General features: G+C 40.7%; 1 protein-coding gene across 2 annotated transcripts in view; it reads left to right on the top strand.

Annotated features, from left to right (window-relative positions):
* Window positions 1-6,658, top strand: part of DCBLD1 (discoidin, CUB and LCCL domain containing 1) — a 39,581-nt gene extending 32,923 nt beyond the window's left edge. For both annotated transcript variants that reach the window (XM_060753237.2, XM_060753236.2), the window contains exons 10-15: window positions 1,597-1,744; window positions 1,843-1,959; window positions 2,628-2,718; window positions 3,412-3,467; window positions 4,382-4,501; window positions 5,891-6,658. In XM_060753237.2, coding sequence (XP_060609220.2) covers window positions 1,597-1,744; window positions 1,843-1,959; window positions 2,628-2,718; window positions 3,412-3,467; window positions 4,382-4,501; window positions 5,891-6,405 — 1,047 coding nt within the window. In that variant the 3' untranslated portion in view covers window positions 6,406-6,658. The remainder of the gene's footprint in view (window positions 1-1,596; window positions 1,745-1,842; window positions 1,960-2,627; window positions 2,719-3,411; window positions 3,468-4,381; window positions 4,502-5,890) is intronic.
* The last annotated feature ends 12,903 nt before the right edge of the window (window positions 6,659-19,561 follow it).

The raw sequence follows: 19,561 nt of genomic DNA, 5'->3' as shown, positions 1-19,561 counted from the left end.
TCCATTGTATGAGTATGTTTAAATCCCATTGACTCCTGCAGGGATAAAGTAGCCTTATAATGCACATGACTGCAGCCTAGGTTTGACTAAGTCATGGGTTATTTGTTTATACATTACATTAGGAAAGCTTGCTTCACAATATTTTTTTTTTTTGGCGTGTCAGGAGCGACCTGAGAAACTGCAAGTCGCTTCTGGTGTGAGAGAATTGGCCGTCTGCAAGGACATTGCCCAGGGGATGCCTGGATGATTGGATGTTTTTATCATCCTTGTGGGAGGCTTCTCTCCCCACATGAGGAGCTGGAGCTGATAGAGGGAGCTCATCTGCCTCTCCCCAGATTCCAACCTGCGACCTATCGGTCTTCAGTCCTGCCGGCACCGGGGGCTCCTCTGCTTCACAGTGATGATTGTGTTGCAGAAGAAGTAATAATAGAAGAAGAGAGGTGGTCTCCCCACCTCAAGCTTAAACAATAACACTGTTTAAGCTTGAAGAAACTGTGAAAAATACAATACATGAACAGAGGCAATGAGTCCCAAAGTAGAGTGTGCTCAAGTGCCCTCTGAACCATATTCTCAACAGATGGAGAAAGCATTTTAACAGTCCTGCACATGCATACACAAACAGTGAGAGGCCTAAGTGGATAAACCCTCTCCCTTGCGTGAAACTCAGGGCATTGAGCCAGATCGGATGATTTTCAGGGAGAAAAGCTGTCTTAGTCACATGTGGCGGGATGAAGGGAACTAGACAGCACAATATAGGAGATGCAGAATGAGTTGATTAGCACATTTCATGACAAATTTAACTGTTGAGCTAGCAACAAAATCTCGCTATTGTCACAATGCTCAATCTTTTGGATTGGCTATACTGTTTGAATGAGAGGAAAGTGTCTTCAATAGCTCTAATTATAGAAAGCCCTCACAGTCCTTTGACCTCCCTGAGTTCTTTCCATCCATTTCCTATTATGTGGAAGAGTGGGATCTAATACCCACTAATCCAGTGGTTCCCAACCTGTGGTTCGTGGACCACCAGTGGTCCACAATAATGAAAATATAGTCCACTGCCTCAAAACTATGCGGCAACAAGAACAACTGGTCTCACAAAACCCTCTTATAGTGCCGAAGTAATGGGGGTGTTGGGAGGGGAGAGATTGACTACCCACGAAAGAGTACTGCTACCACATCAGCTCTAAATTATTAAATATGTTTTTTTGTGGGCAAGCAGATGGCAACTACTGGATGGCATATGTTCTGTATCCGAAACTAGAGCTGATGTGGTCTATCCTATTCAGTTTTCTGAATCAGCACCTCAAATAACCAAACCAAATCTAAAGTTGACCAAAAACAAATTCATAACCCTTTTGGTACTAATGTTGGAGAATAGTCCTGGGTCAAAGTGGTCCTTGTTCAAGTGATCCCAGATCAAGCTGTCCCTGGTCAAAAAAAGGTTGGGAACCACTTCTCTAATCCATCCTATTCCCCAGGGTTCAAACGTGTGCTCCACAGTATTAATTATTCATGTGTATCTTTGTTTGAGATGTTTTAATTTGTTTTCAGTATGTATGATCTAAACATACGTTTAATGTTTATTTCAAATTATAGGTATTCAAAGCTAATTCAAATCATGGAGGTATAGTACGGAATAATTTCATTCCTCCCATAGTCGCCAGATATGTAAGGATTATTCCACAGAGCTGGCACAAAAGAATTGCTCTGAAGGTGGAACTTCTTGGTTGTCGTTTTGCCCAAGGTAAGCTATTTTTATCTTTATAAATATTTGATAGGTGATAGAATATGAGTGCTACATAAATCTGCTAAGATTCACCTAATTTTGTATTCTCTCTTCAGTGAACAACTCCATTATTTATCCTATCTGGCAAAGACCAAGTCAAAGTACAGGTGTTTCAGTCAGAAAAGAAGACAGAACGATCACAGAACCTCTGCCTCCAGAAGAAAATAACCTAGGTACTTAGTACTCATTCTAAAAGTTTTCAAGAATTAAAGTAATGCTTTCAGAACTTAACCCCTGGTGATGCAGCAGATTTAACCAATGAGCTGCTAAACTTTCTGACTGAAAGGTTGGCATTTCGAATCCAGGGAGCGGGGTGAGGTCCTGCTGTTAGCCCCAGCTTCTGCCAACCTAGAAGTTCGAAAACATGCAAATGTGAGTAGATCAATAGATCTGGCGGGAAGGTAACGACGCTTCGTGCAGTCATGCTGGCCACATGACCTTGGAGGTGTCTACGGACAACACCAGCTCTTCAGCTTAGAAATGGAGATGAACACCATCCCCTAGAGTCAGACATGACTAGACTTAATGTAAGGGGAAACCTTTACCTTTACCTTTTTCAGAATTTATCCCCCATGTTGGTTCTTGCACTTGGGCATATTAAGTTAATGAAAAGTAAATACTTAAAAATGATTGCAATCTGTTCCTTGTTTTTAAATATTGGGAACGTAAATTGTGAACGAATTAATTTTTCTCGAGATCAAAATTATTTTAAGAATACATGCTTTTCTGTATACCAGTACAATGTGATTTATTTATTTGTTTTGGTATATAGCTCAACTCTCAGACAAGTTTTTAGAACTTGGGTTTTTGCTTATTTATTTTGGCTTCTCTTTTTCTTTAGGAGCAAAATTGACTGTTATAATCGTTCCAGTCTTAGTGGTGCTTTTTTTGTTCTTGATATCTGGAATTTGTATCTCTGCTGCCCTGCGAAAGTAAGTGACAATTTCTTTTTTGAGCTGAAAAGTGTGATCCTTCTCATATGATTAATCCCTTCTCATGTATCATTGTTCAAAGAGCAGTTATCAGATTTACTGGACACTACTTGCAGTGAGAGCTGGGTTCTCAGTTCTTGTCTGAGCCATTGTTGTCATAAGACAGGAAGGAGCAAAGACCTAACACAAGAAGCCATATTGATAATTACTCAGTTATGTGCATGGACAATTTAGAATGTGGAGCTGTGGTCACCCCCTGATTGCAAGAAACAGGATCAGAAAGAATCATAACAGTTTTGACATCCTATATCACAGTTAAGGATGTGCATTGTTCCATATTCATTATCCCTAAGTGGTTGCTGATGTGACACTCTTGCCAGTCATAAATGCCCTCTCAAACCTACCTTACCAGGCATCATTTGCATCAAGTAGGAGCTCCCTTTGGCACAATAGGTTAAACTTGTTCCAGCAGGACTGCTGGCTGAAAGGTCAGCAGTTCAAATCCGGGAAGTGGGGTGAGCTCCTGTCTGTCAGCTCCAGCTTCTCATGCGGTACATTTAGCCAGACTTAGTGGATCTTGAGTATGTCCATGCCCACAAAGCTTGAGGGCACTCACTGCAATTTACAGAGTGACCCAGTGGGCATCTCAACTCACTTCAGAGAAGTGTTTAAAAACCTTTTTCTTCATTACAGGAAAGGAAAGAAAGGTGTTGCATATGGTTCCTGCAGCACAGGGAAACCAGGACCAGGTTAGTAGTAAAAAAAGAAGGAAAAAAACCCTTTTTAACATAGTAAAAGTAAGAGGAAGGCATAATGGCCAAAATCTGATCAGTATTCTCCTGTAAGGTAGATTCATTGCATCAGTTCTGGAATGAATGTTAAATCAGTAGTTGATTCATTAGGTCTACTTTTCCAATTTTAACTTTACATTTGGCCTTCCCACTGTTTTTAATTGTGTGTAATCTTATTGTTAATGGTTGCATATTTTGTTGTCTATGTTTTTTATTTTAATTGCTTGTATTGTTGTATTTGGGCTCGGCCTCATGAAAGCCGCACCGAGTCCCTTGGGGAGATGGTAGCGGGGTACAAATAAAGTGTTGTTGTTGTTGTTGTTGTTGTTGTTGTTGTTGTTGTTGTTACTTTAGTTGGAACTATCAGTAGGATGCCAGCTAATGTTTCTTATTATGTGTCAGTAATGAGTTTTTCACAGGTATTTGAAGTACCCTCTTGATATGTTTGTCCCCCATTCCCAACCATATTAACCCAATATGTGAGGATTGTTCCACAGTGCCGGCACAAAATAATACAAAAAATATGGAGCTTTTGTCCTTAATGTTGGGGTTCTACTGGAACATACGGATAGCAGCTAGTTCCAACTTTCCTTTTTTCATCTTTCTGTTCCTTGGTGCCACTATGACTGATTTGCAAAAACTTTGCTTACGCATCAGTGACTGACTGGGATCCTGTTCGTTACTCCTAGCTAGATTAGTGTAATGAATCAATTGTTGAATGACCTGTTTGTGGAAGGCCATCCTTCCACAAAAACTCTCCCACAGTTTTTGGCTCTTTCTGAGAAGGGCCTTTTTTATTCTCAGTATAAGCTATAACTTAAATTTGGTAAGTTCTTGAGAAGCAGGTATAACATGTTAGCTTTCTGTTCTAGGTTTCTGGAATCAAATCAAGCATCCCTTTATCAGACATCCATCTACTGAGTTCACCATCAGTTATAATAATGAAAAGGAAATGCCTCAAAAGTTAGATTTGGTCACAAGAGACATGGCAGGTAACACCGCTCTCCTTTGAATACAGTTGATATGTAGAGTGTAAGTGTGCAGGGAATGGGTTTAATCTCGCCACTCATGACTAACCAGAGTTAATATAGTTCAGTATTATGGTGCATAAATTTATTTGCTTGGAGATTTTTCATCTATCTTAAATAGAGTACAAGCATGTGAGTGGGATTTAGCTGTCTGTTCTTTTATAGAATTTGGTGTCCTATGTTACCTTGAGTGGATTCTTATTTTATTTAATTACTTCAGCTGTAATTCATGATTACAGGTATGGATGTGTAACCTAGAGTTTCATATTCATAACTAATTCCACAGCAACTGCAGTGCCAGAAGTGATGAATAAGCATCTCAACTATTTATTTATTTATTTATTTATTTGCAACATTTATATACTGCCCTTCTCACCCCGAAGGGGATTCAGGGTGGCTTACGTAATTGCCATTATTTCATGCCCAAACTGCAATTAAAAGCAATTAAACAACAATTTAAAACAACATTAAACAACATATGTAAAAATTAGATTACTATTGTGCATAGATCCAAAGACAGATAATCAATTAATTGTATTCATAAATCCAGGGTCAATTCCAACTGTATTACAAAGATAATTCTGCTGAACCAAATGCTTGCTCCCAAAACCAAGTTTTCACTTGTTTGCGAAATGACAGGAGGGAAGGGGCCAATCAAATCACACTAGGGAGGGAGTTCCACAACTCAGAAGCCACCACTGAGAAAGCCCTGTCTCTCGTCCCCACCAGTCACAGCTGTGAAGTTGGTGGAATCGAGAGCAGGACCCCTCCAAAAGGTTCATAGAGAGAAATGTGTTTGGACAGGTATGTTGGGCCAGGGACATTCAGAACTTTATAGGCCAAAGCCAGCATTTGGAATTGTGCTCAGTAGCAAACCGGCAACCAGTGGAGCTGGTGCAATAGGGGGGTTGTGTACTCCTTATATGCTGCTCCCGTTAGCAATCTGGCTGCCGCAGATTGGGCTAATTGAAGCTTCCGAACAGTCTTCAAAGGCAACCCCATTGATGGCACTTATCAACTCTCCTTTTTAAAGTTGTCCAATTTGGCAACCTTCACTACATTAGGTGGCCAATATTGAGCCCATTTGGAGTTGAGATGCAGTGTTCTAGATTAATTACTTTGTATTCAGAGTACATTAAAAGTTGGATTTATGAGCAGGTGTGAAGGGTGGGTCTGCCTTATGTTGAAAGGGAAACTAATATGTCTTATTCTGTAACGATTTCCTCAAGGGAAGTAATACAGCAGAATGCAAAAAAGGCATTGTATTTCCCCAGTGATGGATGTGGCAGGCTTAAGTAATAGTTGACATCCAGTTTCATCTGAATTCCAGAGCTACCTTTTCTTTTCCATCAGATTATCAGCAACCTCTCATGATAGGAACTGGGACAGTAACTCGAAAGGGCTCCACCTTCAGACCAATGGATACAGAGGATGAGAAGAAAGTTTGCGTAGAGACTGGGAACCACTACCTCTGTCCACCAAGAGCCAATCGTCATGATTACGCCCTACCTCTAACCAGTCAAGAGCCTGAATACGCCACTCCTATCATAGAGCGGCATATGGGAAGAGAAAATGCTCCGCCTTCCGAGAGCTGCTACAACATTCCCACTGTTTCTGCAACTCATAAATACTCTGTTTCTGCAGGCAGCTTCACTGCCTCGTGCAAGAGTGATTCTGAAAGCGGAGACTATCAGACACCACAAAATCAGAAGGGATATGATAAGCCAAAAAATAATATTTTGCCCATGGTGGATTATAGCACTGGCTACCAGAAGCCCCAGACTGGTTCAGGGATGCGTGAAGGCTATTCAACACCCAGATACTACCTGAAACCGATAAACCAGACTGCAATGACAGCTCTCCTATAACCTAGAGACCAAGGAAAAACTTGGCTGCCCTCATGGCCCAGGCACTGAAATGGACTTTCATAAAAACTATGTTTGTTTTTGTACAAGGATGGTGGACAAAAGCTAGAGTCTACAGTTCATCACTCAAGCCTTCACAAAGAGGTCTACAAGAAGTCAGTTCTCTGCAGCTGTGATATTGGTGCTCTAATCTAATGTTGTGCAATGTGTACATATGTTTTTAATTTAAGAAATGTAACTTAAATGATTCCATTAATTTGTTTTGTTCTGTTTTGTTTTGTTTTGGTTGTGTGTGTGTGTGTGTGTGTGTGTGTGAAGGAAGTGTGTTGATGAGACTATTTCTGGGATGGTGGAATATAGGTAATGCATATTACACCAATCAGTGTTTTTGCCCCAAGCTTCTTCCTCAAGTGTCCTTTTAATGAAAGGTTTTTCAAACTCAGTATACAAAACTGCAGGTAATCAGGACTAAAAACAAAAATATTTAATTCTGTGTCCCCACAGTACTGATTGATAGTTAACAAAAACTGAATGTTAACATGTTTAAAGTTATGTGAATTGGGCAGTAGCTTTGTCATCTTTACCTGATGTTTTGTGATCCCACTTGCCAAGAAATGCATAAGACATTGAGACCATATATTGATTTCATTCATCATCACTGTAGAGATTTCAGCAGACACTGTTAATACTCCTTCAAGCATTCCTATGCACCCCTAACCAACTATAAAGCCACTTTTGCAACTGTAAAAATGTGTTAGTTGTTCATACCAAAAGGCAGCATGGTGTAGTGATTTGATTCACCAGAAGTCCTGTTTTGGTGTGTCATCTAGCATAGAATATTTCAGTTTCTTTTTTCTGCCTCTGTACTTGAGTACAAGCTTGGATAAGGGTTATTTTGATGGGTATTCTCCAAGGTCTTATTGGTAGTATTCAACCAGTCTTTGCATAATATCCTTGGACTGTTTTTGCTACATCTTTCTTACTGTTCATTTCTTCTTTGATTTACATTTCCTGAGTAAAACACAGTGTAAACTGACCCCAAATATCCCATTTCTGTCTGTCCGCTTCTGCACACTCATCCAATGTATTGCAATGTTTATAGATTTCATTGCTTATTTTGTCTCTCTTCTCCTGATTCATGCTTCTTGTGTTCCACATTCCTATAATATTTGTTGTGCAACGTTCCTTTCACCTCTGAGCATATTCATGGCTGAACGCAGTTTCAGCTGGAAACCCATTTTGTCTTTAGCTACAGTGCCACTTTTATTGGTCTTTGCCGTATCCCAGTTGCTCACTAATTCCATCAGGCTTGGAAGTCAGCTTTTGGCACTATCTCTTGTTTATTTTGGAATGTTTTATCAAAGGGTTTTCATGGTAAAAGACATTCAAAAATGGTTTACTGTGCAAAGTGTTAGTCATGGTGGCACTACTGTTGTCTCTAAGAGATTCTCTGTCAGTATCACCTCCCACTCTGCCAGTGTCACATCTCACTATAGCTGCTGCCCTGTAACCACTTGGCACATTTAGTCTGGCTCGTCAGCAAAGTCTTATCTGACATGGAAGACCCTGCTACCAGCAGAGCTACCATCAGCACAGATTCATGTCTCACAGGAGCACTCAGTTCCACCACCAGGATCCCATTGGTGGGTTCTTCAACTGAAACATACAAGTTTGAATAATTTATGATGCCACGTCGTACTGCAAGGGCATGTTTGAGTTCCAGAAGAATACACAAGTAGGGTCAGTGCATGTATCCAAAGATACTTACAAAAGTGATAGATAAACCAAATGGTTGGTATTGATAAACTCTACTGGAAACATAATTTGAAATGCTGGAGGCATAACAACTTGCTGAGTTTTGCCTTTTTTGGTGAAATCCCAAAGTGAAGTTAAATAGCTACCATCATTGCCTTTGCATCCAAGAGCTGGGGATTTTGGTCCACAATGTAGAAAAGCTGTTCCAAACAATATAGATTGAAATTTCCAATGGTGACTAGGAGTCTCTTGCAACAAATTAAAGTAAAATGTACATAACAGTTACTAAATCTGACATAAGTGGAGAGAAAATCAACAAGCATCTCACTGATAAAGTCATAGCTGCAACAAGATCAGCTAGAACAGGGGTCCTCAAACTAAGGCCCGGGGGCCGGATACGGCCCTCCAAGGTCATTTACCTGGCCCTCGCTCAGGGTCAACCTAAGTCTGAAACGACTTGAAAGCACACAACAACAATCCTATCTCATCAGCCAAAAACAGGCCCACACTTCCCACTGAAATACTAATAAGTTTATATTTGTTAAAATTGTTCTTCATTTTAATTATTGTATTTTAGGTGTTTTTGCACTACAAATAAGGTATGTGCAGTGTGCATAGGAATTCATTTTTTTCTTCAAATTATAATCCGGCCCTCCAACAGTTTGAGGGACTGTGACCTGGCCCTCTGTTTAAAAAGTTTGGGGACCCCTGAGCTAGAAAGTGACAAATTAGGTCACGAAGACAAGGCATTATTCCACTTTCTTCAGTTACCATTGAATGAAAAGTAATAGCTTATTGCTGATGTATTTCTGTGGTTGAGGAGAAGCGTTTTCAGAAGATAAGTCTTCGATCAATAGTATGAGGTTAGCAATCGGAGAAGGTGATTGCACCAAAAATGTTAGCAAACACAGAAAGAAAGCTTAGCATGGCATGGTTATGTGTATTTTCTTTTCCAGCAGTTGCGGGATAGCTGACTTGTTCTGTGTATGTACTGGGAACTAATTAGGTTAAAGACCTAATTTCCTGGGGTCAGATCCTATGCTGCAGAATCCTTTGCTTTGAACTCTTTTCACTCTGTGAATAATTCTGGACTTTGCTCTGATGAAAGCTCATTTAAACACATAAGGATTAGTGTATCGGTTTGAGACAAGAAGTGTCATTAGTCCATTAATAGTGAGGGAAAGTATGCCTAAGCTTTTGCTGTGTTGTGGCAGAAGCATCTGCAGCAGTATGCATTCTATTTTTTCACACCAGGGGAGAGACTAGAACTACTGGTATTAACAGGACTAGAGGAGAGTCTTTATGATCGTGTTAAACATCCACTTCTTTTCTACTGTAACTCAATGGAGTTAACAGCAAGTAAACAATACATGTCAGTTCCTGGCTTTTCAAATTCATAGTATCTTCTGAATGCTCTACTGGTTGCTCATATTATTTGTGTGTGTATATCTATGAATACATATAGACATATATCTACACTCAAACATGTGTTTCTGTGTGTATATGGTCATTCAATCATTTCAAGCAATTTGATGTGGAAGGGATTCGAGGTTTTTTTTCTCCACTATGCCTTGGAGCAGTACTACGTTTGTACCCTTTGACACAAATGTTTCTAAGAAAGGCTTCAACGACAGTCAGTAGTTTGCAGTCCAGCACCGAACTAGGGATAGCACTGGTATCAGTAACAAATCCCATTGCATTTCAAGCAAGCTCAGCTGTTTCTCAATATTCAGTCTGCATGGGACTTCCTTAAAGTTTTGGATGCAGCATGCTGTAAGGCAGGGTTCCCCAAACGTTTTAAGTAGAGAGTCGGTACATGGTCCTTCAGACTGTTGGGGGGGGGATATAATTGTATGTGGGTGCATACACATGCATCGTATGTGCATAGGGGGTGTGTGCATGCATCAGCCATGCATGCATCGGCAGCCATGCCACACACCGCCACACACCCACAGCTGATGCTCACACTCATCCTCACCACACAATCACTGCCACTCACATGACCTTGCTGCTGCCACACAGTCACACATACACTTGTTGCCACCATTGCATGTGAACATGGTGATAGTGGTGACGGCCAGGGGAAAGACCTTGGCAGGCCGGATTCAAGAAATTCCTGTCCAGGTTACTTCGAAGGGCTATTTACAGGCCCACTTTCCCTGCAGTGCTGCACATCCTTTACTATACTCTTGATAACGTAGATGCTTAATTACCTGATGATCTTCACATGGTTTCCTCTGGAGAACATTGTGGGGAAGCTAACTAGTGGAAGACAGAACTGGTCACCATGGACATCCAAAGCACAGGACTCCGTCACTGCAGATTCCTCTGACTTTCTGCCTCATTATTGTCCTGACATGTTTATGTCTAGAGAGAGTTAGCTTTACAGCATGTACTATAGACTATTAAAAAAAGGTTACTCACAAAGAATCTCAAGGCCATCATTGTGGTTCAGAGATAAGACTATCGTCGCAACATTTCTCCTGGCAAGAGGCAAAAACAGCTGCGGTGACCCCTATCTAATAGACTGAATACACTCAAGGTTATAGATATAACTGATCAGGTTAAGAGTTTTTAAAAATATAATGCATAAGTTTTCATGTGCACAAAGGCCATCATTTCTAATGAGTTATTTGCAAGATCAGGTAAAGAGTTAGAAAAGCTTGTGCATGTGTATATATCTTTTGGGATGGTTCAGGGATCCATTTTCAGCTGAGTTTTTATTTAATTTCTTTTCAAATTAACCATTACATTACAATTAAAACATGAGAAGTTTAGGATACAGGTTGACCATCCCTTATTCGGAATTCGGAATTGTGTTTTCAGTTTCCGTAAAAGGGCACAGAAGTTATTTCCAAGATCACAAAGTTCCATAAAACAACACAAACTCCTTGCAAACAGATTTACACTTAGCAAGACTTAATCTATCCCATGTGGCTATTTTTAATGGATCACCTATAGTACTACTAAAGTTACCAAAGATGAGCTTGCAATATGAACAGAAAATATTCATTTTAAGTGTTTGGAGGTATGTTTCATGTTGTTCTGAGTGTGTAACAGCTGGACCTTTTTATAATTTGTAACCCATTGAGATAACAATCCTTTTGCTCGATCTTTGGGCTGAATATGCTCCAGGGCAGTAGTGTCAAAATGTAATTAACTGCAAATAGATATTTATTGACCTGATTGCTATGGCATGACATACTTAAACCAGTTTTTATAGTCAAAACCCATTGAAATGTGACTGTATTCTGAGAATTTATAAATGGGGAGCACTATGTACAAGAACACTGAAAACAAAGTGCACATAGATATCACACCACGCACCTTTATTGTAGAAAAAGCAGTAACATTTTCTGAAACTGGCAATGTATAGCAGTGCCAGAAGCAATATGATACATTCTGAAGAATGCCATATTTGCGGGTGAGGGGTGGACAGACATTCAGTGGGAAATGGAAACAGTTGAAATAAATGTTCTTCTGTTATAGACTGAGGCTATTTTGTTCCGCTCCTATCACAGCTCATGGAATAGAACTGCAGGTACAAACAAGGTCAATGCTTTGATTGTGTGTCTAAAACCTAGTTAATAAGACTTAAATACAATGTAAGTTATTATTGTTAGACCTGATGGACTTTGAAGTAGATTTTAATTGTAAGTTCCCAAAACCATAAGACATAACTAGCTAGCTTCTTCTTCAAAGAAGATGATATATATAAAGCATACTGGCAACACTTTGCAAAAACAGACAATCCTCCTTAACCAATATTAATCCTACCAAGAAATAACTCAAAATTAAAGTTTCATTAATTTGAGGGAGATTATTCTGAATCGGACTTACATTGTATTTAGTCCATAGTAAACATTCTTGAGAGCCAGTGTGGCATAGCACAATAGTTTGAATGTTGGACTATGACTGCGATTAGGGCTCAAATTCTTACCCAGCCATGGAAACTTAGGCAAATCACACTTTTACCTTCAGAGGAAGGCAAAGGCAAACCTCCTCTGACTAGATCAGTCGTTCCCAACCTGTGTTCCATGGACCACCCGTGGCCTGCAATAATGAAAATATGGTCCGCTGCCTTACCATTACTACACCGATGCCTCAAAACCATGTTGCAATGAGAGCAACTAGTCTCACTAAACCCTTCTTACAGTGCTGAGGCAACAGGGATATCAGGAAGTGAGAGGCCAACTACCCACAAAAGATTACTACCACCACATCATCTCTCAATGATTAAATATGGTTTTCTATGAGTGAGCAGATGGCGAATACTGGATGACATATGTTCTGTATCAGAAACCAGAGCTGATGTGATCTATCCAATGCAATTTTCTGAATCGGCTTCCCAAATAACCAGATCGAATCTGAAGTTGACCAAAAACTAATTCGTAACCTTTTGGTGCTAATGTTGGAGAGTGGTCTCTGGTCAATGTGGTCCCTGATCAAAAAAAAAAAAAGGTTGGGAACCACTGGACTAAATCTTGCAAACTTCTGTTCTTATATAACAGTATGCGATCTTTACCCAGAGGTCTGCCGCCTTAACAGAAAGGCTGGTCCTGCTTGTACAGAGATCAATCTGTCTAAAGTCAAAACCCATCAGAATTTGTTATCCATGAACATTAAAAAACACATCTGTTAACAAAAGCAATTTGCCGTATTGGCCTAAATTAAGCTACTAAACAAAGACTTCATCTGAATAGGAAGCAGAAGCTTCATTCCATGCTTGACTTGGTTCTTTATGCATTTATATATTTTTACACTTTCTTTTTTAACTTTTTCATTGTGTTCATCTGTAAGCTCCCCACTCTCTTATCTTTCCCCCCATAGTTGTCTTCTACTAAAATGTTTTGAACCAGCAATGAAAGCATCCACTTTCCACAAGGCTACACACTAGTTGTCTGCCCCAAACCAACTCATCACTTCAAAATCAATTGCAGATTAGCAGACAAACAGAAGATAGAAGAGCAGATGGTCCTGTTTGCATGAAATCATAAATGTATCATGAATCAAAGCCCTGTGGTTTGTTTAACTGCTCTTCTTGCAAGTTGGAGAGCTTGAACAGCATCCCCTACCAAGGTGTTCATATGCTCAGCAGGGCACCAACAAATCCTTGTCTTGATTCAGTACCTCTTATTGTACCCTCAAAAGAATACAGAAAATAATGATTGAGGCATTATTATCCTATTTTTTCCATTATACCATAATTAAATTGCCATTTTAAAATTTAGAATAAGACCTGCTATAGAATCTGGAAAAATCTGCACGTTATTTGATGTCAGTTTGCTGCCCATTCACCCTGGATGAAAGAATTATATATTCATTTGTGGCTGCTTCCTGCAGAATATAATGCAAGTCCTTCACATTCACTGGGACTTTAGGGTACAGAACAGCCACAAAAGAGGAAAACCATTAGTTAAAGGACACTTTTTACTTCAAAGAACATATCTCCAGAAACTCTAGATCATCTTGTGTAACTCTATGATCAACTTCTGTTGGAAGTTGACCATAGAATCACACTAGAGGACCTACGAATTTTTAGAGAAGTGTTATCGCGAGGTCTTCCAGCATAACTCCAGTGCACATTTACTACAGAGTTATATCAGAGGACTTAGAGATTCCTAGAGATAACATATTAATCAAAACCACAAATAATCAAATCCCCAAATATGAAACTTGCTAATGTGAAGATCCAATTCTACTGTTTTGTTCTTCACACAGTATCTTTATGTTTGATTTCTCTCCAGCAATAGATAATCTGTCAAGGATGACAATGAGGCTGTATTATGTATTTATTTATTTTTTAACTATAGTTTGCACTTCCATTATTTCTGGGACTGAGTGACCCCATTATTATAGCCCATTGGCATTATGTGCTATCGGTGCCAGAAGTTTTCCAGTTAGGTCTAGTCTGAGAATTTGGAAGCCTGGTATTCCTCACAACAAGAACACATTGCTCTCAGTTTGCAGCGTCTGCTTCTAAGATATAGAACAAATTTCTACTACTAAAATCCCTTAAAATTGTAAATGCATAAACGGAGAGTCATGAAACATAAGGGAACAAATCTATTTCCATTCTTGGTGAGAATAAGAACCTGAGAAAGGCATCCACTCTTAGCAAATTTAATAAGCAGATCTTCTGTAAGGCAGCTTTTCTTACTTAGTGTTAAGCTGTTTATCCCTAAGTGACACCATCTGTCCTCATAGACAGTGCTGTGAAGTGTGAATTGGCCAACATGAAGAAAGCACTGAAGCTCAGTTTTGCATGTGAAAGTCACACTGAAATGAAAGGAGGGCCCTAATACATATAGAGAAAGAGGTCTCCCCTTTTGGGCCCAAGAGTTTTAGAGGACCCTGGCACAGCCACCCCCCCCCCTACAAATCTCAAGGGCCCAATACAGGAATTGTCTTGAGGATAAACTTTAAATAATGCCTACAGGCATTTATAGAAATAGAAACACATTTCCTTGCATTGGTATATCTGCAGTCCATGTCTTATGGGTTTTTGTAAGGGCCAAAAGGTAACGTTAAGAGCAAGTGCTGGGAAGCCAAGTTTGCTCCAAGCAAACACCCCTCTCTAAGACAGAACAGTGTACTCTTGTTGTTAAAGTAGGACTATGTGGGACAGAGAAACAAAAAGATTTATTTCCTTCTGTCTAACATAGTCTATCATATGTAGGCTACATTCAGACGAAGGTAATTGCAAAACCAGCTCTGTGTATTCTTTGCCTAAAGAAACCCTATGAAATTCATGGGGCAAAACAAGGTTCCACAAGGCAGTGGGAGCAAGTCATGCTGCATTTTTCTGGCAGGGTTCATGGACTATTCAGTCAGTTTAGATGCAACTTGGACACACATTCAAACCAACCAAGAGCATTATTTTATATTTCTTTCAGTAACCCAATACAGTAGAGTCTCGCTTATCCAACATAAATGGGCTGGTGGAACGTTGGATAAGCAAAAATGTTGGATAATAAGGAGGGATTAAGGAAAAGCCTATTAAATATCACATTACATTATTATTTTACAAATTAAGCACCAAAACATCGTGTTTTACAACAAATTGACAGAAAAAAGCAGTCCAATACATGGTAACGTTATGTAGAAATTACTGTATTTACGAATTTAGCACTAAAATATCGCAATGTATTGAAACAGCTGTGAATCTGGGCAGAAGATAGACTGCATTGGATAATACAGAACATTGGATGAGCGAAGGCTGGATAAGCGGGACTCTATATCTTACTGAAGGCTGGAGATATGGAAGAAGCTTAAAGATATCCACTTCACAAGTATAACACAGATTGTGCTGAGAGTTTTAGTAGAGAAGTACTACGACTGGGTAAATTTGTGTTTTGATTCAATAGTAGTAGAGTTTTTAAAAAACAATTGTAATAGACCCCATTTTAAAAACTGAAATTGACCTTTGGCCACTTACTTTCACCCTGGCATTTTGGTGGATTATTTTACTCTGGAATGACCCAAGGAAAGGAATGGTCTCCCAAAATAACAACAGGTTTCCTCTCCCCTCTTCATGTTTTTTTGTATCGCATCAATGACTTTCACCAAAGCTGGTAGACATTTCAGCAAGCAAGCAGTCAACAATTCTACAACATGGCAAAAACAATCATAATTTCTAGCCATCTTGTCTTCTGAATGTAGCAATGCAAAAGAAACTGATGGCAACTCATAATTTTGATATGTTTCTAAGCCAAGGAAAAAATGAAGTTTTGCTAATAATTGGCCTAATATTTTCAGCCATGTTGGCATCAACAGAATTTATTTATTTATTTATTTCGGGCATTTCTACCCCACCCTTCTCACCCCCTAGGGGGGAATCAGGGCGGCTTACATCCGGCACAATTTGATGCCAACAATTACAATAAAATGCAATAACGATAAACACAATAGTTAAAAACATACAATTAATACAATATCAACTAAAAACCACTCTATAGCCCGTGTTCATCGAGTTCTAAAATCCGTCAATCCATTTAGCATTACCATAGTCCTTTCCAACTCTAGTCATCATTACCTTGTTAATCTGTCAGATTACCCAAATGCCTGGTCCCATATCCATGTCTTCAGCTTCCTTCTGAAGGAGAGGAGGGATGTTGACGACCTGATTTCCCCGGGAAGTGAATTCCACAGGTGAGGGGCCACCACTGAGACGGCCCTGTCTCTCGTCCCCACCAGCCTCACTTGTGATAAAAGTGGGGCCGAGAGCAGGGCCTCCCCAGAAGATCTTAAACTCCATGGTGGGACATAGAAGGAGATACGTTCGGACAGGTACACTGGGCTGGTGCTGTATAGGGTTTTATAGGTCAAAACCAGCACTTTGAATTGTGCTCAGAGCTGGATCGGCAGCCAGTGGGGCTGACGTAGCAGAGGAGTGGTGTGCTCCCTGTATGACGCTCCGGTGATTAATCTGGCTGCCGCTCGTTGGACTAGTTGAAGTTTCCAAACAGTCTTCAAAGGCAACCCCACGTAGAGTGTGTTGCAGTAATCTATTCGGGATGTAACAAGAGCGTGGACCACTGTGGCCAGATCAGACTTCCCAAGGTACGGGTGCAGCTGGTGCACAAGTTTTAATTGTGCAAAAGCTCTCCCGGCCACCGCTGAGACCTGGGGTTCCAGGCTCAGCGATGAGTCCAGGATCACTCCCAAGCTGCGAACCTGCGTCTTCAGGGGGAGTGTAACCCCATCTAACACAGGCTGTAACCCTATGCCCTGTTCGGCCTTGTGACTGACCAGTAGGACCTCTGTCTTGTCTGGATTCAATTTCAATTTGTTAGCTCTCATCCAGTCCGACACAGCGGCCAAACACCGGTTCAAGGTCTGGACAGCCTCCTTGGTGACAGGTGGGAAGGAGTGACAGATTTGGACATCATCTGTGTAGAGATAACATCGCATTCCGAAACTCCGGATGATCTCCCCCAGCGGCTTCATGTAAATGTTAAACAACCTCGGGGACAGAACTGAACCCTGTGGGACTCCACACAACAATGGTTGTGTGGGGCCGAACAGGAGTCACCCAGTAACACCTTCTGGGACTGATCCTCGAGAAAGGACTGGAGCCACTGCAAAGCAGTACCCCCAAGTCCCACATCTACGAGGCGTCCCAGGAGGATACCGTGGTCGACGGTATCGAAGACTGCTGAGAGGTCCAGCAGAACTAACAGGGACACACTCCCCCTGTCCAGCTCCCAGCAAAGATCATCTACCAAGGCGACCAAGGCTGTCTCAGTTCCATGTCCCGGCCTAAAACCGGACTGTGCCGGATCTAGATAATCAGTGTCTACCAGGAATTCCTGGAGTTGTATAGCCACCACATGTTCCATGACTTTGCCCAAATAGGGGAGATGGAAACAGGCCGAAAGTTGTCTAATTGAGTGGGGTCCAGTGATGGTTTTTTCAACAGCAGTTTTATAATAGCTTGTTTTAAGCTCGCTGGAAACTTTCCCTCCTGTAGGGAGGCATTAACCACCACCTTTACCCACTCTGCCAAACCCCCTCTGGCTTCTTTTATCAGCCAGGATGGGCAGGGGTCTAGGATGCATGTAGTAGGTCTCACCTCTCCAAGAATTCTGTCCACATCCTCAAGCTGAACCAATTGAAATGAATCCAATAAAACCGGACAAGCAGGTGCACGTGTTACATCCTCAGAGACTGCTGTTAACATGACTTCGAATCCGGACCGAATCAGCACAACTTTATCCGCAAAGAATCGAGCAAATGCTTCGCAATGAGCCACTGAGTCATCAGGGATCACACTCATCGGTGAATTTAACAGCCCTCTGACGACTCGGAATAGCTCCGCCGGACTATTCTTTGCAGATGCAATATTGGCAGCAAAGAATAATTTCTGTGCCGCTGCTATTGCCACGTCATAGAAACTTAAGGTATCTAGACGTGTTTGGGCTGATTTGGAAGGGTTCCGACGCCATACGTGCTCTAGCCTCTTCTTCTTTCGCTTCATCACTGCCAACTCCTCAGTAAACCAAGGAGATGGTTTAGCTCGGTTACTCGAGAGGGGGCGCTCCGGTGCGATTGTATCAATTGTCCTAGTCATCTCACTATCCCAGTCCAAGACCACAGTATCAACAGAGTTGCTTGCCAAGGAGGTGGGAAATTCCCCAAGAGCCGTCAAGAAACCATTTGGATCTATAAGTCTCCTGAGGCAGACCATTCTAATGGGTCCACCACCCCTGTGGAGGTTGAGAGACACAGTAAGTCTAAACCTAATCAGGTGGTGATCGGCCCATGGCAACGGAGAAGAACTCTTTGGTAATCAAAAACTATTAGCAAACTGACTCCAAGACAGATGTTATTAAATTAGCAAAGACAACAAGTGGGGCTGACTCTAGTTTTTTTCTTTTGTTTTCTTTTTTGAAATACAGAATATGCTACATTAATTTCAGAATTAAAATTAACATTGTTAGTTTGCATATCATACTGTGGTGGGATAAACTGTTGACCACAAAGCAACTATATTTGTTGCTTTCAGACCTTCTCCTCTGCACCATATCACAGCAAGCAACGAAAATGGGCTTCAATCAGTATCGCATGTTATTGAACCACCTGCCTCTGCGAGGAGAGTCAGTATATATAACATACCCCCAGAAGCAGACACAGTCATCTACACAGGCATTCAAAGATATGTCTGGCCTCAGATAAGGTAGACTACAGCTTCCATAACCCAGCATAGTTTTTGAGATTGTGGGAGTTGTAATTTAGTTGCAAGAACCAGTTTGCATGTCATAATATACTGAACAAGGCAGTCCAACTGATATTTCACACATTTTTGGACTACAACTGTGATGCTGGCAAAAGCTGATGGAAATTCCACTCTACCAAGATATGGAAGCCTACACATTCTCTCTCTTTGACTTAATATATCACTAAGAGCACAAACATAAATATACCAACTCAGAAATTAATCAGAGTACAACAAGAAAGTACGCCCAGGAAAGTGAGTGTGATGGGGAAGCCAAACGCATCCATTCATTTTGTGGTCTAACTCCAGGCGTGTCATCTTAGAAATCTCACTGAATTGAATGTAGGCTCATTGCAAGGTAAATCACTTTGATTATAGACTAATTTTGTTGGTGGACAATGCAAACAGCATAATCCAACAATGCCGAAGACTGAGCCTATACTTAATAGCCCATCATGCACATAATTCATTCTTTAAACTAGATGGCTTTAGGATGAGCTTGATTTTTAGAGGCAAGGAAAAATGAGTTAAAGTATGACTTCTATGAATCCTTTAACACTTTTCTGGGCAGAAAGCCCACCGATGCTCACACGTTGATCTTGGACAGATTGACTCAAACATCCCAGCACTTCTACACACACACACACACACACACACACACACACACACACATAAAACAATGTATTT

This window comes from Anolis sagrei, chromosome 1, assembly GCF_037176765.1.
Source record: "Anolis sagrei isolate rAnoSag1 chromosome 1, rAnoSag1.mat, whole genome shotgun sequence".
Classification (NCBI taxonomy): Eukaryota; Metazoa; Chordata; class Lepidosauria; order Squamata; family Dactyloidae; genus Anolis; species Anolis sagrei.
This window is presented reverse-complemented; position numbering and strand designations above follow the sequence as displayed.